Here is a 22,920-nt window from a genome sequence, read left to right as displayed (position 1 = left end):
GTAGGGACTCGCTTGTCGGCTCGGGGGACTCTGCGGTCCTCAGCGTGGCAGGCCTGTTCTTGACAAGTTTCTGTGCTGTAGTTGGAGGTGGTGCTTGAGGATTTAGTGCTTTGGAGTGTAGAAAGCAGAGTGTCGACAGAATGCAGTATTTCAGTGAGACTAAAGCAGCCCTGGAGTGGCCTGTCTGCCTGGTTCCTGCAGAAACCCCATGTGTTGGTTCCTGTAAAGTCCATAGAGACAAAGGCTTGAATCTGTTATTACAGTATGTTACAGCCAGATACCGGTTTTTGCCTATGTCCGAACAAACCTAAAGCTCCTCTGGAAAAGGGGGAAGAGGAACGAGTCTGTCCCACATGTGCCCTTCTGCTGGCGCAGGAAAGGGTGCAGCTTTCCAGGCAAACATTAGCTCTGCGCTCCCGGCATTAAAAATATCCTGTCCCACAAAGACAGCTTAGTTGTGAGCCAGCATATGGCACATTAATGAAGATGTGCATAGAAATCGTCCGTGTGGATGCACAGAGGCCTTCTGTCTCATGGAAAGCCGCTTGTTAAACTGCCCAGTATAACCAGAGGAATCTGGAGTCCAAACAAGACTCGTGGTAGCTGTTTCTCTGATGCCACTGGCTAGGCAAGCATGAAGAGGCTGCTCATGTGCCTGGGTCAGTAACACAGCTGCTGCTGAATGGATCTGATTTCTTAAAAATTGGTCTGACCTCTTCTTTCTCCTCCAGTTGTATCCTTGTGCTTTCCTGATGCTGCACCCCAGGAACAGTCAGTACCTGAGCCTTGACTTGAATGGATGCAGGATCAGACCCTGTACCAGTAGGCACAGCTCTCAGGACAAAGAATTGGCCCAGGCTGAATATAATCAGCTGAGCAATGTCTCAGTGGCCTCATTAGCTTGGCCAATCTCTTGCAAGTCCCTGCATTTGGAGACAGTGTTCATCATTACACCAGCTTAGGGGGAACCTCAGTCTGGAGCTGCATTTGGAGCAAGCGACTGAACACGCCTGCCTGGAGCAGGGATGAGTTCAGCCGGGTATCAGCCCTGCTGCCTCGTCAGTCACCTTCCAAATGAAGAGTGTTGGGGAAAGCACCACAGAGAGGAAACACAGACACAGATCTGTTGGTTGTCCCCTGAGGTTTCCCAGTGAAGTGTCACTGAAGTCTTTTTGTTTCACTGTGGACTTGGTGTTTCACCTGTGCTGGTGGCACTGGCAGGAGCTGCCTTGGGCTGACTCTTCAGAAGGTGATGGGTCACTGCTGCAGTGACACCTTCCCCCTTTCTCCTGGAGTACATTACACCACAGCAGCTAGCGTTAAGCCGTTTCTGGACTTTAGCAGGGGAAGAATGACTTGCTGGAAAATACATCACTCTCCTCAAGCAGTAATGTATTTCCTTGTACTTGTCTGCTCCTTGCTGGTCTTCTCCAACTTTCATGCAGTAAGGGCTCCAGCCTGGTCAGGCACTCGCTGAAGCATGCAGCAAATTCCTTCCTTGCTTGCTTGGTTGCTGCAGCCACTGCTTTCCTACAGTTATCCTAATTCTTACAGGAGGATTCTCAGAAGCACAAGTAGTTACTACCGATAACTTTTAAATTTTTCTCCTAACTTCTCATGTCTGCTTGTCTGAAGAGACATCAGACCTATACCCAGTTTAAAAACAATCAGTTGCATTAGGGTGATGTTGTATAGGCCTAGACACCTCCTAGACCTAAACCAATTACACTCAGCAAGTTAAATACATTGAGGACATGCTAATTTGGCCAGGAACCAGGATCCTCTGCAAAAGAGAACCATGCAGTAATAGAATGAAAATGTCGTCTTAAGGATTTGGAGACCTACGTGCTCCTGAGTATCACTGTGCTACAGCGCTGCAAACTGTGGTTTGCACTGTCTTATGGCAAAGCTGATAGTAGGAACACCTGGAAGCAGTTCACACAGAGACCTTGGGAGGCCTTAGGTAGAAAAACTCTGTGTGTGTGTGTATCTGTACGTGGGAGAGACCACAATATTCTGCAGTACTGGTAACACGCAATACGATTTACAGAAGCGATTCTGGAAGTACTCTGGCATCATTGACCTAGGATGTGCGTAACGATATCCACCAAACATGACTCCTTCCACTGAAAAAAAATCGCATCACCTTTTTTTCCTCTATGGACCTGTGTCTCTGCCTTTGAGTGTGAGTTCAAATTCCCCATCCCCTGCAGCAGCTCCGAAGCAATGCTCAACTTGCAAAAGAAGTTTCTGTGTCTGTACGTCAATGCAGCGGACTTCAGCTCACGTGCTGCTGGTGCTGCTCTCCCTGGTGAGCATCCGCACTCTGCAGGCGTCCTCAGGACAAGTAGGAAGAGGGGAGTCTCTTTGCAGCCGGCAGACAATCAAGCAGCTCGTTTTCCTGGGCTGTAGGCACTGTGCACAGAATCTAGGGCCTCAAGTTGGTGCAAATCTAAAACAGACATGCTTTAACCAGAAACTAAAAAACAATAGAGAAAAAAAAAAAAAGAACAAAAAACCCTTCCAAAAAGCCAACCCTCCCCCCAACCACCAAAGCCGTATCTTCAGATGCAGGCAGGAAGAATGAGGAGCGTGCACAGTATCTGCCTACTCCGGTTGCGAGGCCTATCTTACCCCTTGTTTTGGGGCTCGTTGATGTGTGTTTGTTCGATTTTGCTCCAGGCTGGAGCAACTTGCTCGTCCTGCACGTTGGCGCTGTCATGTTTGCTTTGCCCTGTGGCTGACGCGTCGGGCTCGGCAGGAGGGCTGTGTGGCTGCACGCTGGTGGCTCCGTGGGCACAGGGAGTCCCCAGGCAGCCTCGCTCCCCTCCCCACGGCTGCTGGCCCTGGGAGCCAGGTCTGCCCTCCCAGCTGGCTCGGTGGGAGACCCCAACCTTCTCCCCAGGAACTGCTGGCTTCTGCTGATTACAGCTGCTCTGTCCATGTCCTCATCACCCGTACGAGGGGTGCCCAGGCCTTGGTTTGCTGATAGGAAGCTCAGGGCAGGAATAACAGCCGGGGTCCATTCCTGCCCCTCGCCAGCCTCTGCTGCAGCAGCACCATGCACCAGCCCTCTCCCTGCCAGCGCAGGGGCTGGTGAACAGGCTGTGGACCAGCCCTGGTCCAGCTTAAAACAAAACCAACATGCAGTATTTTGTGATGGCTTTTTCCAGCCCGATCAGCGCCCCAATACGCTTCCCCAGAACTCGCCTGCCTACACTGGCACAAAGGGCAAGAGGTTAAGTCATTTTCATGTGTTTAAGTATATTGTTTCTTCTGCCATGGATGAGACATGCAGAGAGCTTTTCATCCATCTTCTGTTGCCTTTCCTGGCTCCTTCCCTGGGAGGATGTGGGTGTTATCCATGTTTTGTAATGTGTCTGACAGCCCACGGGCTTGCAGCAGCACTGCTGCTGACCAGAGTTTCCTCTTGAGTCACCGTGTGAAGACTCAGCTTTTCTGGCTTTCTTCTTGAGAAATTTTTGGAATATTTTATTTATTAATTCTGTTGGTAGCACACTGGTAACTACAGATGTGGCGTCCCGCGTTTGTCCACAAGCTTTTAATGGGTGGCTTCTGTCCTGCTGTGTGCCAGCCTGGCTTCATGGAGTGGCAACGGTGGCCCTGCTCATTTGTGCTGCGGCTTGCAGCCAGAAACCTCCCCGCGGCACGGTCCTGGCCGTGCTGCTCCTCGGCCCTGTGCTGCATTGTACCTGCCTAGAGAACATGGCTCTAGCACCGATCTCTGGCCGCCCAGCTGTGGATTCGGTCTGCAAGGAGGAGCTGAAGTGCAGAGGGAGGAGAGGGGCGAGAGCGTGCCGTGGATGCTGGGCTGTGGCATTGCTGAAGCGGTAACTGCATTGCCGAAGTAGTAGCTTCGCTGCCGGGAGCATTGCCCTTCAGCACTGACTATCAGAAGTGTGGGGTTTCTGTGCAGTTTGAAGAACTGTGAGGTTTATGGAAAAAAAAGGACAAACTTCTCTCCTACGAACAAACAATGCTATTTTACAGATGTTGAACACGCCAAAATGAAAGCTCCTTTGAAACTGCTGCTGAAATTCAGCAGGTGGCAGTTATTTTTCTTACTAAGCTTTAAACAAATCTTTCAAACATGTAAATCTTCTGTTTGAGCTTCTGATACATATGAAGAAAAAAACTTTTGGAAATTTCTCATTTTTGTTTTGGTGATGGTGGATTTTCTGCGTTGGCTTTTGTTTTGCCTTGCAGACTCTGTGCTGCTGTTGGCTGAGCTTCTCTTTCAGGAGCAGCGATCCCCATGTCGTGCTGGCTTTTCCTTTCTGGGGCACATTCAAACGCTGCCTTTGTGGCTGGTGTCCTTTTTTTGTCACCAAATTCTCCATGCAGGTGATTGTGCAGTCATGAGTTGTTCAAATGACGATAAGAGCAGCTGAGTAGCCTGAGATAAAGTTTATAAATACAAGTAAAGCCTGGAATTCAGGTTGCTTTCTGCAGTCTGTTCTCTCTCCTTTTTTTTTAATCCTGTTCCTCTAGCCTAGACTGATTGTGAAGTGCTGAGGCTAGATATTTTTAAAACAAGAGTAACTTTATTAACGTTCCTAAACCCCGTAGCTGTGGAGAACAAGGGACATGACCTGTTCCTGTGCCATCAAATGATGAACTAGGGACCTGCAGGGCATCGGGGGACCCTCTGTGGCAGAGGCACAGAGCCAGACCCCCCAGTCCTCATGGGATGTGGGGCTTGCAGAGGTGCCCAGAGGTGGGGTAGCTCTCGGTGAAGCCCACCTAATGGTGTTCTGCAGAGCGGGTGGGTTCCAGCTGTCCCAGTGCTGGTCGGGTTGAGGGTGCCCAGCAGGCTCCCAGGTGGTGCCGGCTGGCGCGGGATCGGCCATGTCCGTGCTGGCAGCGGCCCCCGGCCCTGGAGCAGGAGGGGTGTCTGTTCCTCCCCACACTGAACCACTTCAAATCGCTCGTAAGCTGCTCGAGAGTCTTCCCCTTGTGCCGCGTGTGACTCATCTGGCCTCCTGCCTGGCCCTCTCTGCGCCCTTATCGAAGGAAACTCTGAAATCATCGCGTGCCGGGGGAGCGAGCCACTGGCTCCGCTCGCTCGCTGAAGCCGCCTGCAAAAGCGCTTGGTTTTTACTTGCCTTGCCCCTGCCTGGGAAGGGTGGCCGCTGGAAAGCTGAAATGAGATGCATCTGATGGCTCTGCAGATCATAAGATATCTCTGTGGGGATTGCTAATGCTCTGCCCCGGATAAGAGTCTGTTGTTTTCGTGTTTGTTTTCCCTGTGTTCGTACTGCTTGTACAGCAGGGAGCCGCGGCTCTTGGAGCACACCCTCTCCTGCCGCTTACGCCAAAGCAGCTGTGCCAAAAGCTTGCTCGGCTGCTCTTGGAGCCGGCGAGCTCCGGGTGGCCTGAAGCGCCGCAAGGATTTCTGCAGCCCTGCCCCGTCCTTGCCGACCAGCCGCTTTGCATGAGGTTCTCTTGATGCCCCCCGGGAGGTAGGCTGCTCAGCCTCTCCTCAACAGCTCACTCCTCCCGAGGGAGGAGAAAATTCAATGGCTTTCCACGGCTCAGCTTTTTGGTTTTCTTATTTTTCACGGAGTCTGTCCTTTATTCAACACCCATAAGCCCTGTCCCCAGGATTGCAGAAGGATGTTAGAAAAGGCGACTGGCCTCCATGAGATTGTGATATAAAACGGTACATAAATAGGTGCAGCAGACAGAGCCACCTGCTAACCTCACCCTACTTCCACCTGGCCGCCTGCTTGAATCACAGCCCCGGTCCCCACAGAGATGCTCAGCTGCCGTGCCCGCGCCTGTCGGCGTACTCGGCGCGCTCTGCTGCAGGGGGCAGGCAGTCGCAGTCGGCAGCCTCTGCCTTTGAAGTTTGGAAGGAAAGCACCCGTGTGCTGCTGCCCGCTGAGCCCTCCTGTAACGGGTTTGGGAGCTGCTGACCGCCCCAGCACAGGAACGCCAACACTGCCTTCATCTGCGACGGTGGTGCCTGCGGAGCTGGACAGCATTGCCCTCACGCTATGGCTCTCGGCAGGCTCACCTTCGTTCGCTCAAGTTTAGTACGCTCCAGGGCAGTGCTGAGCAATTCGCTGTTGTAGTGAGGGTTGGATTTAGATAGACACTAGGTGGTCTGAAATTCAGGCAGATGTAGCGGCAGCCAACCGCTGTGGTTGGGTTTTGGTCCATGGTGGACCAAAGGGCTGCAGCGGCATTTCCTCCTCAGTCAATCTTCTCTGCATCTGCGACCCTTTGAGCATTTGCTCAAAAAATAGTTATTCCTGTGGGAGCTCGTCTGAGTGACTAAACTGAGTCTTACATTGGAAACATGCTGCGTGGCACTCATTTGTATCAGCGAGGTGCAGAGTCTGACCATGGTCTGCGTCACCCCTGTCCTGGAGCTGTGCTGAGCACGGTGCTTGCAGACATCGCTTCCTGGCACCCTTGGGTGCTATGGTCAAGCGGTCTTTGTGAAACATGTTTTCCTCTGCATCATCTTAACTCAATCAGAATACAAAAAATAGTAATTTCCTAAATGGTCAGGCTTTGTTGGGAGCTGAATTGCCAACGAAGGAATTCCTGTTGTGAGAGTTTGGGGTGAAATAACGTGAGATGGGCTGACTGCAGCCGCGCTGCTGGCAGAGGGGTGTTTGCCAGCCCCTTTGGTCTTGTGGGGCGGTGGGACCTCTTCTTGAAGGCAACTTGTCTGTAAACCTGGGGTTCAAATTAATGGAGAAAACTTGGTCATTTCCCCTCTGATATACTGGATGTCATGACATACGTGATTGAGATAAATCATAGTTGTAGTACTTCTTAAGATGAATTTCAACACTTTTGCTGATTTCTAAGGCTGCTAATCTTTTTTTTAACTTCCATTTCGGTTATCCACGTGTTCTGGGCTGTCTGCCTCCTGTCTTTTTCTAGTTTCACTGAAGGAACTCCTCCAGCTTTGCAGGGCTGTGAGATCGGTTTGAAAGGCCAGAAAAATGCCGGAGGTGAAAAATTGTCCTTTGACAATTGTTCAGGCGTTCAAAGTGTAGTTTTACCTCTCGCTCATCACAAGGAGCATTAAGTGGAGTGCTGGTGCCAGCAATAGTTTTGTCATGCTGCTGTTTGTGGGGAGGGAGAGCGTGGGTATCCAAGTGTGTGCTGTCCCTGCCTGGCTGGGCCAGGCAGGAGGCTGTGCTGAAGGGTCCTGTGCTTCCCAGGAACTTAAGATCATGGCTGTCCTGGTATTTCAGAAGAAAAAAAATCATAAAAAATGAATCTGTACACTGTCCTTTATAAAAACATTAAAAATATGGCCTCAAGTGCAGTTCTCCAGGAAACCAGTACAAGCCAGTGCGGGTCACTGGGAGCATGGTGTGCTCCTCATCTTTGCTTTAAAACGTGGCTTTGCTGTGTGCTTGTCTTCCTGATCAATGGTATCTATCACTATGAAGGTCTAGGGAAGAAAAGTTACACTGGATAATCAGTGTTCACTTAATGAGAGGAAGGGGAAGAGTGCATCATTCTCCCCAGAAGCTGTAACCTGCATCATTCACTCCCAGTTTTCTCCAAAACAGACTGATATACCCCAAAACTTTGTTGTCCTTCCAGCCTCGCTTGCTTGCTCTTTGTTTTGGTTGTTTTTCTGAGATGATACATTGCCTAACTTCTAAGCTGTAGGTGAGGAGACCCGCGGTCTCCTGCTCATGGCAGTCAGAAAAGCCTCTCTGTGCATTTAACTGCCTTGATCTTTGATCCAGCATAATAAGGCTTGCCAGCTTTTCTGAAGTGTGGTAGGTATGGAATAGCCAGTTTCTATCAGTCAATAAGGGAAAGAAGGCAAGCATAAGGAATATATGATAAATGTGAAGAATTACTGTGTTGGGTGTTTTGGGGTTTTGTTTTTGGTTTTGTTTTTTTTTTAATTAAATGGTAAATAAAGAAAATAAGCCTGTTGAGCAAGTTTGTGCACTTACCGCAAGGTTGCCTGGGCAAAGAGGACAATTTATGAGAATAAAAAATTAGGTGTAGGACAGGAAACAGAGCGGGGGGGGGGTGACATGTAAATTTAAGTAATGTTACAGAGGGCAGATAACCAGCTTGCAAAGCAAAAGACCACTAGGTAGGGAGAGTTACTGAAAAATGTATTTGTACTTGAACCACAGCCCTGCTCTTCTCCCTGGAGCCTGTGCTAGATCGACTGCGATAGTGAAATGGCTGTTCATAAAAGACTCGGTCAATAAAGGACTGATTAGAAAAGATATATATTTAACGGAAGTATTAGACATTCAGTAGATTCCTTTGCAAGAGATTTGTAAAGCACAGCTAAATATAGCAAGTTATTTTTAGAAGTTCATGCTAGCCATTTACTTCTGGCAAGCGGAAAACCCATGTCAATGTGTGAAAAATGGCCTTTGTAAAATGTGTCAGTGTTTTTGAATGCCCACAGCATCCAGAAAGCCTTCAGGGGCACTCGCGAACAACTTGCCATGGGTTAACGCAGAACGCTGTCTATGCTGTACTGGGCCATTTTTTCATTACCTAATGATAAGCATCTCTCATTTATGGAGTAACAGGAGTGCTTTTTTCCTCACAAGATGCTTGTGTAGATTTGGAACTACCTAGAAGGCTGACCAGAAGGATATTTTTTTCCCTCATCTGAAAAAATCAACATGTTTTTGTGTTTGAGCAGCTGTAGAGTATTTAGGAGTGTTCTGTGAGTCAGGACTCATTACTCACGTTCCTAATGGCGCATCTGGGCTCAGTCCGGGTAGCTTCATTGATTTCAGAGTTGAGGTATTTTGGTGGAACAATGTTTGGGGACTTCATGCAGTTAGTACATGCTGCATAAATACAACAGCTTGGAGCAGAATCCAGCCCCTCCGCCAAACACTTTGTGTGTCAGCTTGTAAAGCTTTGCTGCAAGTACAGAGAATCCCCTGGAAGCAGTGGGTTGGGTGCCACATCCAGAGCCTCATTGCCGGGGTGGCAGCATGGATGAACTCAGTCTCCTTCATGATGCAGCTCCCTGGGAAATTCTTCAGTGGGAGTTGGTAACAATGGGCACATTCTTCTCCCTTCAGGGATCACAGCCCTCTCTTTTTCATGCTGGAGGAAAAATGTTTTTTCTCATGTTCTGCATGTCCCGTTGCACAGCTCTCCACGAGGAAGTAGAAAGTTTTCCGTAGTGACCAAGCATTGGGAAGAAGTTTACATGCATCCTCAGCTGCTGTGCATCAGGGTCTTGCAACATTTCCCTGAAAAAATGGATTTCCAGAGTTCAGATCCTAGCCCTAAAATTTGTCCTTGGCTTAAAATGCTCTTATTTAAGTACAGAATGAACTTTTATTGTCTTTTGTTTGCTTATTTGAAAGAAAAAAAGTGTCTGGCTGGTTTTGATATTTCTGTTTTCAAGCTGGAGAAGAAGAAAGCAAAATACAAAAATGGAGCTCCTCCTTCACATTTGGTCTGTTTATTTGCATTCCCATAGCTCAAAATCGTTTTGGGTTTTCCGTATGGATTGCTGAAGCTGTTGGTAAGCTGCTCTGTGCAGGGCACCTCCAGGCTGCGGTCTGTTGGTCGGGTGGATGCAGAAGAGCTTAGGAGTGGCTTGTTCCCCCATGGTAGTCTCTGCTGGCTGCTCTTCCCCTAACTGCCTGTGCATTGGCATAGGCAGGGAGATCAGTTGAAGTTGCTTCTTGCCTTCCAATGTGGGCAGAGGCATCCTGTCCCCTTTCCGGGGACAGAATAGGGATGCTGTAGCCCCATCTCGGTTCAGCTGTTCATGCCTCACTGTATCTACCCTTGGATGGAGTCAGGTTAAATTAAGGACTGCATTTGCTCTAGAAATGTCACTGGCTGATGATTGCTGTAGTGATGAGGTGTGTGGGGGGTTTTTTTGTTTTTTTTTTTTTTCTCCTTAGTTTGCAGTGCGATGCACAAGGAGCAGAGTGTGTCTGAGGATTAGCCAAAGACCTGCTGAACCTGCTGTCTGTTTGGCCCCTGAGCTCCTGGAGGAGTGGCGATTCTCGCCGGGCTGTTTCCTAGGGAGAACTAGAGATCATGCTGGCTTTACCAACTGCTGCACAGCTAACAAATGTAATATAATTGGGTCAGCGAGGGGATTTTTAGGTATGAATAACCTGTGTGAGGGTACTGGCAGTCTGGTCCTGGCAGATGTGAAATGTATGCTCTGCAACTGCTCTTCTACACAGTAGGAGGTTTTTCAGTGTCTTTTAAAGTGTTTATTTCTAAAAATCAGGCTGCTTTCTCTCTGCATCTCTGTTACACCTGACATCACATTTTGTCCCTGTGGTGTTAAATGAGGCAGTCCAAGCACGGCCCTTCCTTTCTGGTGCACAGAGATCCTGGTGGTCCCTGTAGCTGTCACCAGTGGGTTGTCACTGACACTTCTACTTCCATGTACACAGGGATGTGGTTTCCTCTCGGCAACAGAGGACCATTGCAGTCACACAGACAGAAAATTAGAGAAGTGTGACCCTCCTCTGAGGAGTACAAAGCTAATTAAAGATGTGCATCTGTGGCATCTCAAGTGTCATGGACATCTCCAGCCACCCCTGCTTGTCCCTATGGCAGCGTGAGTGATGCATTGGGCTGCATCCCCTCACGGGGTCTGTCCTGTGGCGATGGTTTCCTTCTATTTTAAATTCTAAGCATTGGGGGAAAAAAGCAGAACCACAGCCTGATTTAGGGCTTCTGGTTGTAATCCATGCTTTTTCAGAGGCCCATGGCTTTTGCAAAGATAGCAAAATTTTTTTCTTTGTGGTCTTTGGTTACCTATGGTTGCTGTGAAAGGTTGAAATGAGAATCCCCACTAGGTCTTTGCTCAGCAGGCTGTGGGGCACATCCTTCAATGGCTGCAATCTCTGGGGTGTGTTTATGTGTGCATAAATACAACCAGAAAGCTCCCTGTGTACCTCCTAAGACTAGTGTGGCTGTAGCTGGCACTCCTTCCCTCCCTCCTGCCAGGCCAGCTTGGCTGGGGTTGTTCTGTGCAGAGATGGGACTTTATTTTTACTAGAAGAGTAAATTATTGTGACTGCAAATTGTGAAAGTTGGCATCACTTACTGAACGCTGTAAGGAAGAGTCCTAGAGGATTCCTGATCGAATTCATTTTGGTGTGTTTCCACGGAAACAGGCTGAGCTGTACCAAGAGCAGGCAGGGTCCTTTGGGGCTGCCGGGCGGTGGTGAGACTTTGCATGCTGTTTGCAGCGATATCCCTGGCTTGGAAGCACAGTGTTATTCCTTCAGCGGTGGTCCGGCACTCCGCACGCATTCCTGGTGCTGTATGAGCAGGGCAGACCCTCTCTCCCGCCCACACCCTCTCCCTCCTGCCAGGCTTCGGGTGTGCAAAGTGAGGAGCGTTTGGTAGCCGTGTGTTGGTATCAGGAGGGAAAAGATTTCTGAGTGTCTGTTAAAACAAGGGGAATATGGGCTTATCTCTCCCAGCATGGAGATGTAGCCCCACTTTTCCACGCAGCTCCAGCTGCTGACCATGGTGGCCCCTTCCTTCTGCCGAGCCATTTTCCTGTGGCCGTGGCTCATGCCTTTCTCCCCGGCCCCCCCTGCCCCATCCCCTGGTGTCACCATGCCACCCCTCACGTGCCACCGAGGGAAGGGGCGACTTCTCTATGACTGTCTCTGAGCGGTGCATGGCGATGCTCTGCATCAGGCCCTGGTGCTGTCCTGGCTGCCAGACCCTGCAGGGACACAGCCCCCGGGGTGTGAGCATCTTCTGTTCCCTCGGGGGCTGGTGCCAGCAGGCACTGCTGCGGTGGGGTCGGCTGCCAGAGTCATCCCTCTGTTAATTTCCCAATAAACACCCCATCATTATAGTAAGATCCGTAATACAATAGTGGTACCCGATGCTGTCCATCCTGCATGTATATATAGGATTTGTCAGAAGCCGGTGTTCAGCCAAGGCTCTGTACGTGTATGAGGATGAGTCACGTTGGTCTGTAGGAGTCTGGTTTCCATTAAACGCTCCTCAGGAGCCACGCCAGGCGTTCACAGCACTGGCTCTCCCTCCAGCTTGTCCTCTCCTTTCCTAACCCTACATCTTCCACAGTTGTTTTTCTATGGTGGGGTCTGCGCATGGTGCCAGGCAGCGGCTCCAGCCACCACAGGGATGTCCTCGGCGGCTGTCACCTTGGCGTGGGACAGTGGGGATGGCTGTCTGCCTTCAGCTGCCATTAGCTCTGGGCAGCGGGCTGGCACATCGGGGTAAAGGCACATGGTCACTGCTTGCAGCCAGGGCTTCCTACACCCAACTTTGCTGAAGTTGAGGATGAGGATGGCTCCCTAAAATGAAAAAAAATTCCTTGTCCCAAGCAAAACCAAACAGCACTGGACTAATTAAGGGGCACTCTTTTTTTTTTCTTTTTTTTTTCTCCCCACTGTTAAGCTAATGTGAGATGTGGTTTATAGCACGCCCACCTGGTTTTCCTTCAGCTATACAATTGGCAAATAAACTTTCAGGCCAGACAACGTTTTGAAAGGAAAATGTAACTTAAATCAGCTATACCGTTTCTTTTTTTCTGGTTAAAATATATTGCATTTGGCTTTTTCAAACCCTTCTCTGCTATTGCCTTACCCCCTGTTTCTATGAAAACCAAAAGGCAAGCAGCTCGCCAAGGACCATTTCTCCGACACTGGGGCTAAACGCCGTGCTGACACACGCGACGGAAAAACGGTGCACGCAAACCCTCCGTCCCTGCCAGACGCTGAGTGGGATTTGTCTGTGCAGCCATGCTCCTGGCTCACGGGGACGCACGCAGACGGAGCTGGCCGGTGGCTTGTCGCCTTCCCCCCGACCAGCGCGCATGGAGGGGACAGGCAGATGCTGGCTGGGGGTGCAGGAGGGTGGGATGCAATGAGCCACCTCGGGTGCTGCTGGCTTTCTGAAGGGCTGCTCAGGGACCCGGCGCTGGGTCGGGGTGGGTGTTCAAATGGAGCGATCGAAGTTCATCCACTAATAAACGTAGTCGAGGAGCCAGGAGGGGCTGGGTGGGAGCCATCAGCAGCGTCCAGGGAAGATGACGAGGGTTTGCAGGGGGACAAAGATTCCCCTGAGCGACAACTGAATGAGAGCCTCCGGCCCCAGCCTGAAACGAACGCTGCAGGGACTGAGAGTGAATTATTTGCTGAGGTTTTCCATCAAATCAATGACATCATTCTGTGCTAGAGCTCATCCATTTACGCGCTCTCAGCCCCGCGGCAGCTGTGGTTAAATAGCAACATTCAGGCCTGAATCTGCTCATTCAGGAGCAAAGGTTTGACCCATCGGAGGAAACTGCTGAACGAGGCTTTTGAGGGGAAAGCGGGGACTGTCTGCGCTTTGAGGCCATGCTCCTCCCCGGGCTGGGGACCTGGCTGTCCCCGTGTGCCACGGTTGCTCGGGCGCCTTGGGGAGGGCTGGGGGGCCCCAGGATGCTCCTGACCTAGGGACAGGAGAAGCAGAGCAGTCTGGGGACCTGCTGGGATCCCACGCGGCCACTTCATTTCTTTTCCCAACATCCAGTTCAGTGTCATCCAATTTTTCTCTCCCCTTCATAGCAGTGTTTCAGAAAACACCATGTTTGCCACTGTGGTGATAAGTTCTTATGTCACTGAGTCTGCAACGGAAAAGAACAAACAAAAATACACCCAGATTGCCATTTTCCTCAGGCTAGAAATGCAGGGGGTAGCCTATACTGTGCAGACACAATTCCTCACTAATTCACACCTCATTTTTGGCTGTTATTTCCCCCCAGATTTTAACAGCTGATGCCAAAAAGTGATTGTGCATGTCTTATTTTTTTAAACAGACAAATCAAAAAAACCCACCCTTGTACACAGAGTTGCTCTGTTACAGCAGTCTTTCTTTCCCCTGGTTTGGCAAAGCAGGGGTGTGTGAGCTGGCTGCACGTTAACATCTGTGCTGTCACATCTTCCACACTTGCAGCTTCCCGAATTTCAGAAAGCGCCATCTCCAGTGCACCCCCAGGAAGGAATCCAGTCTGGGACCATGCCTATAGCTGGAGTCCAAAATTAGGGAAAATAGCAATGTAAATCAAAGTATAAAATTATTCCTTTGCCTTTGTTTTATTGTCTACTTCCTATTCCCCGAAGTCAGGCAAGTTCAGCCTGTTTGTATCTCAGGTATTTGCTGTTGGAGAAAGGCTAACCCCCCCCCCAAAAGCATGTAACTTTATGCAGGAAGATGTGGTTGATGTGAGGCTATCAAATCCGTTGCACATCCCTCTTGTGCTCTGCCAGTGGGAGAAGGACTTGGCTTCTCCTGCGGTGAAGTGTTACCTGTGGCTGTCACGGCTGTCACTAGGTCGGTGATTTTGGTGTTGGGTCCCATCCCGGCTGCAGCTCCTCTGCCAGTGTCAGCAGACGCCTTCACAACAACAGAGCCACTGATGAAGCTGTGAAGCAGCCGCACAGGATGCAAAGACACAAAGGATCCTTTTGGCTAGAAACTTCTCTGGAAGGTCCAAAAATAATTTGGGCTGAGCTACCAACCACCATCAGGAAGTGTCTTTGCTTCAAGACTGAATGTTTTTTCACCAGTGGACCCGGAGTGGGTCCCAGGGCCATCTGCAGACGCTCTGACAAGCACAGCTTGAGCCCTCCGGCTCAATGCACTCAGCTGCAGCACTGTCGTACTTCTCTTAGGGCCTGTTTGTGTCTGTGACCCCCTAAAGAGGGGCAGTTATTTTGAGTTCTATCTTTTTCCCCACTTTTATTTTCCGACTCTACAGATTTTTCTCCCATATAATGAAAAAATTCCTTTGAACAGTGATAAGCCTGTCTGACAGCCTCCATGCTCCGAGGACCCATGCCGATGCATGCATGGCATTGGGGATATCTACTTCCCTGAAAATGTTCTTCTGGCGGTGATGAATGCTGCACTTGAAGCTGCATGTTTTCCTGCAGGGGAAACGTGTTGGTGTCTCTTCCTGGACATAGCAGGATGTGAGGCTATTGATCGGCCTCTTGTATGATTCAGTGCATCCATTAATACTGCCGAAGCATTTTCAACAACACTGAGAAAGAAAAAGAAAACAAAACAAATGCTCTCTGCAGCCTCTAATGGTTATTAACTTTGCAACATTTTCTGAAGTGCTTAAATTCATGATGCCTGTGGATTTTTCTAATCACCTCACTATAGTTTTGTTCCATTCAGGCTAAATTTCTAAGACTTGCCACTTCTGTATAACAACTGCAAAAATACACAACCTTATTCCTCTGTCCTTTTCCAGGTTACTCATCGGCAGTACAGAAATTCTCCCAGACTTTGCAGTCCTTTCAGTTCGACTTTATTGGTGACACACTAACAGATGATGAGATTAATATTGGTAAGTTTTCTTCTTCTTGATGCAAACTTTCAGTAACTGAGAAAGTCTCTTCTTCTCTAGGAATTAGCCTGTGCTGATGTTTTTTAAACAGCATCAGGAGGCTGGTTCCTCAGATGCCAGTCAGCTATTCCATGGCGTATTTTACAAAGTTGAACTTTCACGGGTAGAGTTTCACATTCCCAATTCAGCGGATAATTTGCTCGGTTTTCCACGGCTCCAGCCCTGCTCCATGCTGCCAGGCACTGGTGAGGACAGTGGCGCGATGCTGGCCTCCCAGCAAGTCCCGCTTCCCAGTGCCACAGTTGGAGTGGGAGCATGTGTGGCATTGAGCATTGGCCACATCTCCGATCCAGGTGGGCGCTGCTCCTAAAGCTGCCTTTGCTCCACTGAAAACGCCTTACAAAAACAAAGCTGGCCCACGCTGCCTTGAAAAAGGGACCAGGCTGCAAACTTCTGGGAAGAATGAATTGCTGGATGAGTTGTTGTATGGAAAATAATCACTAGTCTCTGCCTTCGCAGCAGGAGAGCCTGTGGCACGAGTGTCCTACTACTGCCTGCACATCTGTGTCAGGATTAGCAATCCTGAAGCTATTTTACGTCCCTGCCAGCCCAGTGCAACTGTGCGGGTTACACAGCTGCCAGCTGCACCCAGGGAGCTAAACCGGATGGCCTAAATGCCCTAAACCCAGTGCTTTTCAAATTAATCCTGCTCTTGGCTTAGCTAGCGCTGTTGAATGCCAGTGCAGGGGTGTGGGTGCTGCGGTGGTGGCAGGGGTGGCAGCCGGCAGGAGGGGCGACAGAAGATCTTCCAGCCCCTGAGGGTCTGACCCTGGCCCATGGGACAAAACCCTGGGGGCACCTGCCTGGGCTGAGGGGATGGGGCTGCCCGTGGTGGGGGGCACAGGGCATTAGCCAGGCTGTGACTCGGGGCTGAAGACAGGAAAAAAGAACAATAACAAAAAAATTTTGTCAGGCTGTTGAAGAGTGGCTGCAAGTGTAACATTGCTGATGTCAGGTTTCTTGGCCATTGCTGAAAGGGGAAGGAAGTAAAGCCTGTTCTTTGGGTTGTTTTATTTAAAGCAATTTAAAGCAGATTGCAGCTTGCCCTTCAAAATCTGATTTCCTTTATGGAAAGTCTCTAGGTGAAATCCACTGGAAATGAGTCAGCCTACAGATCTAATGGCAGCAGAGGTGCTAAATTTCCAAACACATTTGAGTAAGGGAGGGGAAAACGTTGCCCTATAAATGCCCCTCCTGGGAGCAGAGGTATCTGAAGCAAACAGCCACCCAAGGAAAGGGGTGTCCTTTGTCTCGGCTGGAAGGGACAAAGCTCCGATGTCCCGTGCCCCTGCGCTGCCTCTCCGCCTGCCTCCATGCACCGGTTGCGGGAGGGGAGCAAAGCCCGCCAGTGGTGAGCTGGTGTGGCAGGGCTGCGGTGAGCTGGTGCAGTGAGCTGGTACAGTGGAACCACAGTGCTCGGTGGTTGAGGAAGACTGCTGGAAATGGCAGAGGTTGAATGGGGGATCGTGGGTGGAGGGGAGCAAGAAGAAATCACAGCACATGTAGAACACTCCATGGTGAAATGAGTGCATTTCCCTACTTCTGTTTTTGTTGGGGAATATTTGTTTTGCTTTTTCAAGAAGAGGTCCCTGGTTTCCCCTATGAAAAAGCCTGTGCTGTGTTCCTCCTCCTACATCAAACCCTGCAATGGCTGCTGGGGCTGAGCCACTTTGCAAGGCTCCCTTATTCCTGAAACAGCAGCAGGGCGTTGACATCTCTGTAGCAGCTTCCATCTCCTGCAAGGGTGCCAGAGATCTGCGTGGGAGCGTAGGAGCTCATTTGATCTGCAGGATATGGGAATGAATCAAAACATTCACAAGCACTTCTTATCGTACTTCAGGGAATGTGTTTGATCTGTAAATATAACTAATGGTACACTTCTTTATTTTTATGTAGGCAGACAGCAGGCTGACACCCCTGCATGTCAGGTGGTGGCTTTGAACACTGCAAGTGTGAGTCAGGACACAGATGCTGGGTTGATGTTCTCTGTTGTGAGCAGCGCTTTCCCCCAGGGATGTTGATAGTTACAGATGCACCCGCATTACAAAGCGGCTGCAGTCCCTCCACCGGTCACCCGTGCGGGATCTGAATCAGCAGCTCCTTTAGAGATGATCAGAGCAATGAAATCAGACGGCGTGTTCCTCCCTCCCAGGCACAGGAACCTGAAATTCTCTGTTTTTAAGCAGATGATGTTCCTGGCATGATTCTGGCCTCGGCCAGCTGAGTCACTCCCAGGCAGTTCCCAGGTGTGGCTTGGCAGGCAGCGGTTGCAGGCAGCCTCCCTGCTCTGCTCTGCAAGGATTTTCAAGCATTGACCCAGGCCAGTAGCACGGGGTTCACCCTGGTGCTCCTGAACACTGCTGGTCTGGCAGCAGTGTGTAGCCTGAGCCACGTGTTTGTGGTGCAAGGACAAATTCGGTGGGTTGCTCTGCAACTGCAGCCAGGAAATGTGTGCCTGGACTCTTCCTGTAGAGCAAGAAGAAAAAACATCTCATGAAAATTTTAGACACTGACATTTTCCCTGTAAGTTCAGGGCTGGATTCTCTTTCTCCCCGTGATAAGTCCTGTCCTGGCTCAGGCTCCCGGTGTCTGTGCGCACTTTAGGTTTCACATCGTCCTGAGTAACCACAGTGAAAGTCAGCGTGTTGGCCCTGTGGTTGAGCGTAATAAACTATTAGGACATTGCATGTGCCGGGCTCTGAAGCCCTCGCTCTGGAAGAGAACTCAGAAGTTACTGACTCATCAAGAAGGTTATGTTTTGATGATGCCAGCTGAGGGACTGTGTCACGAGGCTGTGGTTTTTCCTTTTTGTGTCTGTCTCAGCAACTGCAGAGTGAATCCTCTTTAACGCTAGGAGCTCATACTCGCTGGTTGTGCAGCAGCGTTACAGCTGGTTTTTAGCAGAAAGACAGGTACTTCCCCTAAGGTACCCCCTGTGGATGGGGGGAGAGGGCCCTCAGCTTGCAGATAGAGCACAAATGCATCGTCTCCCCTTATCTGTGGGATGAGCTATTGCTGTATCAGCCTTGCGATACATCTTATTTGTTCTCTTGTGTGTTAGCCATGCCAAGCCAGGCATGCCAGAGCTCTGGATGCTGCCCTACTCAAGAGCTCCAGTGTCAGCCAGGCGCTTCTGATGTTCTCAGTTCATTCTCAGTCTTTAAATTGCTCAGCAGTGGTCAAGTGCCTCCGTGTGCTTCACAGCAAGTGCAGGGTCTGAACTGCAAGCACAAGAACTCCTGTAGGTTTTACAAAGCAAGCCATTCTGTGCTTTACATACGGCAATGGAAGGGTGAGTGCAAGGCCTGCTAGACCTGTCCCCAGCACTGCTCCTGGCAGCTGGAAGGTGATGAGTGGCACTGTGGGAACCTTCCCCAGCTAACTCCCAGGTAGTTCCCAGGTACACTGGGGCAATCAGATTATTCCCCACAGGCGTTCAGCGCACAGCCATGCTATATGCGTAGGCAGATGTTTGCCCAGCCTTGCCTTAGAGCCTCCCGCAGAACCGACACTTTGGCAGTGCTCCTCATTTCGGTGCTATGAGTGCTCTTCTGGTGAGACAGGTTTTCTCCCCTGCTACAAGTTCAGCCCCTTCCGTGTTCTGCTTTGGTGGGCAGAGAGAAGGGCTAAGTGTTCCGTCCTGGTGATAACCCTGTTGGTGTGGGGAGAGTCAACTACTCCTACCTAGTCTCTTTTTTTCCCCAGGCTAAATAAACCTTGTTTCAGTTTCTTAAAGGAAAGGTTTCATATTTTTGTTGCAGCTGGACTCCAAGAAAAGTGCTGATCAATGAGATCTTTTGTTTAATGTTTTGGGGAGTGGTGTCAATGTCTGTGACTGTTTCTACACCTGCTGCTTTTCCTCCGCAGGTACACGGACTTTGTGCTTCTTGTCGCTGAACGTAATCTTTGTCATTCCAGGCTGTTTTCATTTTACAGACTTGTCTTGGCTCTAAGCATCTGCAGCTCTTCCCAGCTCGGGCAGAGGTGCCGGGCCTGTTCTGGTGCTGCCTGCAGCCATCCAGGCAGGACGGGCAGCCTGGTCCTGCCTGCAGCCCGCCGCTGTGGCAGAGCCCATCCCGCTGCGGTCCTTGGTGCCAGCGGCTGCCCCTTCCCTGCTGCCTGCCTTACCAGCTTTTTAGTACAATTCCTAATGAAAGCTATTTAACGTGGTCTTCCCTTCCCAGGGCGTTATGTCCCTCGTTGCTGCAGGCAGGAGGCCCTCCTTTCCAGTGCGTAAATAAATACCCCTCATGGCCAGCCTTTACCAATGGCCTTGCCTCACTCAGTTTCTGCCCAAAGGGCCCACCTCCTCCCTGTTTTTTGGCAAGCCTTTAGACAGTGATGCTGGGGGTGCAGCCAGACTCAGGTACACCGGCGTGTGTCCCATGCTCCGGTGCCATGTCCCGGCTCCACTGACTAGTCTCTTCTTTACTTTACAGCTGAGTCCTTTAAGGAGTTTGCAGAGCTGCTCCACGAGGTAGAGCTGGAGAGGTCCATGATGGTAAGATGATCTGAACTGTGCTCTGGTAATTACTGCCTCGTCGCAATGTTTAAAGGCTAAATCATGGCCAAACAGCACCACGTACCTTGGTGTGAAGCTTCCCGACAGAGGGAAGCTGGGACCACTGGGAATGTTGTGCTTTGTACCATGTCTGGTCCATGGTGCCATCGCTGTGGGCCCTGAGCAGCAAAGGGAAGGTGCTGGGCGGGGAGGGGGAGAGGTTGTCCCACACAGTGTCCAAAACCTCTCCTGCATGCCAGGCAGTCATGGAGCCCCAGGATCCTGCAATCTGCAGCAGGTTTGTTTTGCAGAGCCAGGGGTGTCTGAGCTGGTAACAAGCTGGTTTTGTGGTGAAACAAAAGTGTTGAAGGATGAGAAGCAAGATGTATTTTTAGCTTTGTTTTTGCCAGCTGCAAGCATGCAGGTCCCCCTGTGCCCCTGCCCTTGCCAGCACAGCTCCCGTAAGGCAATGCGCTGCCTTCCGTCTCCCGCTGCGTTGTGCCCTCTGCCTCTCCAGAGCTCCTCCAGAGCGAATGTTGGCTTCCCGTTTCACTCCTAATTCCAGGAAAAACACGAAGGTTAGGCTCAGTAGAGAGCTTTTACAGCATGCCAGGAATGTGCTGCTTGGCTCTGCTTTCCTCTGCCTCGTGCAGCAGTGAGAGCTCGTGCCAGGCTGCTGTCCGGGCCAGTGCCGCAGGGGTGGCTGCGCCGGCGGGACGCCACCGTCGGCTCTGCGGGTCTGCAGGCAGGCAGGGAGCGGGAAGAAAATAGTAAGAGGCTGGAGGAAAGCAGTAAGATATTTATTAATTACCTCCCAGGTACAATGGCTCCTTTAGCAGTGGGTAAGTGGGTGGAAGGGGTCATTTCAGGGATCATGGATGCCTTTAGGGATGCTGTCCAACTTTTCTAAGAAATCTTTTTTTTGCCCTCCACTTGTAGGAGCAGTCCTTTACAGGAGCTCACTCAGAAGGTTTCATACTCTCACCAAGTTGATCAGCTTTAAATTACCTGAAAGGGCTGTGGCAGTGTAGTGTTGTATCCCCTTCTCTTCGCCTCTCCCTTCTCTGGAGCTCCGGAGAGAGCCTGTCACAGTAGAAGTGGGGACGGGAAGAGATGGCAGGTCATGTCCCAGTGGTAGGGTGGAGCTGGAGCCAGTGATACAAACTGGGGTGAGTCTGCCTGTGGATTCATGGAGAGGGAGCGCAGAGCATGTCCCAGGAAAGCATCTTTCAGACACTGACAGGACTGGAAGAGACACGGGCAGACTCTCCTTTTTCCCTAGCTGTTATTCTCTCACTGTGACAGACAACCTGCTGTCATTCCTCTTTTGGCTGGATCTCAGGAAAAGGAAAGTCCGTCATTTATTTGAGAGCCGTGTTGTTAGAACCATCAAGCCCAGTGCTGTCTGTGGTGAGAAATGCCAGACCATGAGAAAGCCACGGCAGGGAGCCAGCCCCAGCCTGCCCCAGCCCTGCCTTCTGCTCTTGTGAGCTTGGGGCCTTCATCATGCCTTCTCTGAGAAGCAGCTCCTGCCCATCGTGGCCTTGCTGAGCTGTTATGGGTTGTTTAGCTTTGGAAAACAGCTCGTTTCAGGACTGAGGCAGCCGCTTTCTGACAGTGCGCTCACCAGCATGAGCATCTGCTGCTTTCACCGGGAGATGCTAGTGACTTGACACGTCCCTGCCTCTAGGATCTTACCCATCACAGCTTTGCATTAAAGACAAGAGCGGGTGCTGTCGTGGAAAGCAGGGCTAGTGCAGCGGCGTGCCTGGGCAGCAAGAGGGAGTGCGGCTGGGTTGTCCAGAGCAGAGGAGCTGGCAGCAGTGGCAGAGGGGAAGCAGCTGCAGCAGCACGTCTTCTCTGCTCCCTTCCCTCCCGTTAGAGCAGGCAGGGCAGCTCGCTGCAGGCAGGGACCCAGCTGAGCTGACAAGTAACTAGCAGTCTCTAGTGTGCTTTGAGAATATATATGGTTCTGATTTGTGCTTCTCGGAGAGATAAACAAATAGCCTTGCCTCCTGGGGCTGCTTCTAGTGAGGGCTCACCCAGCAGCCAGCATACTTTGAACATCAGTTCTCTCAGCCCTTCCCATGTCCAACAGGGACAGCAGTTCTCTTAAAATGGGATGGGTGGCAGGTGCTGCCACTGATGGGATTGCCCTGCCTGAGCGCAGCCTGTGGCACAGGGACCACGCATGCTGTGCTTCCCAGGGGCTCGCTCCCTCCAGCGTGCCAGCGACACAGCGCAGGACTGAGCCAGGCAGCTGGGTCTGTGCAGTGAAAGTAGGCCCGTGAGGGTCTGTCTTAGCTTTATTCTGAGGCTGGAGAGGCCAGCAGGAGCAAAGCCTGCCTTGGCACAGACGGGACCGTGGGGGAACTGGTGTCCCAGAGGGCTGCTGCTCTGGCAGGCTGGTGCCTGGGGTTTGATGGGAGTAACGCAGCGTTTTAGGCAGAGGACAATGGCTCAGCGCACAGCCATGCAGGGAAGGTGGCAGGCTGGAGAAAACCCAGCTGTCATCTACAGGATGTCCCTGAAGCCTCGTGTGCCATGATTGGGGTTTTCCGTGTATTACAGACGGGGAAAAGTGGGTACGGATGGGTTAAGTGACTTCACCTACAGACAGAGAACAAGTTTGCAGTCAGAGACATTAAAATCTAAGAGTTCTTGGCTTCTAGCCCTGTTCATTCTCTATTTAAGAGAAAATTAATCTGTGTCCTGTAATTAAACTGTTTCTTTCTTTGCGCTGTAGGTACAGAATGCTAGTGATTTGCTGATCAAACCTTTGGAAAACTTTCGGAAGGAGCAAATAGGGTTCACCAAGGTAAGGCTTGTTTGTTTGTTTGGTTTTTTAAAATTTAAACAGATTTGTTTTCTATTACTATGTTTGAATTCAATTTTTTTTCTCCTGTTTTTTTTGTTGTTAATTTTAAAAAGTAGACAATTGTACTATGTTTCGACTTCATGCTTTCAGAAACTTCCCCATTTAATGCTGGCTTTCAGCTGCTGGTGC

At 50.5% G+C, this 22,920-nt stretch overlaps 1 protein-coding gene across 2 annotated transcripts in view; it reads left to right on the top strand.

The window, feature by feature from the left end:
* The window catches only part of OPHN1 (oligophrenin 1), a 75,600-nt gene that overhangs the window by 5,981 nt on the left and 46,699 nt on the right, over positions 1-22,920 (top strand). For both annotated transcript variants that reach the window (XR_774652.1, XM_010572359.1), the window contains exons 2-4: positions 15,257-15,352; positions 19,852-19,913; positions 22,660-22,731. Coding sequence is in view for 1 of the 2 variants with exons in the window: in XM_010572359.1 (XP_010570661.1) it covers positions 15,257-15,352; positions 19,852-19,913; positions 22,660-22,731 (230 nt within the window). In the remaining variant the exon portion in view is untranslated. The remainder of the gene's footprint in view (positions 1-15,256; positions 15,353-19,851; positions 19,914-22,659; positions 22,732-22,920) is intronic.

The sequence above is a fragment of the Haliaeetus leucocephalus genome, unplaced genomic scaffold (assembly GCF_000737465.1).
Source record: "Haliaeetus leucocephalus isolate CR32 unplaced genomic scaffold, Haliaeetus_leucocephalus-4.0 Scaffold340, whole genome shotgun sequence".
NCBI classification, from domain to species: Eukaryota; Metazoa; Chordata; class Aves; order Accipitriformes; family Accipitridae; genus Haliaeetus; species Haliaeetus leucocephalus.
The sequence above is the reverse complement of the archived record's forward strand: the minus strand, read 5'-3'. Positions and strand labels throughout refer to the sequence as shown.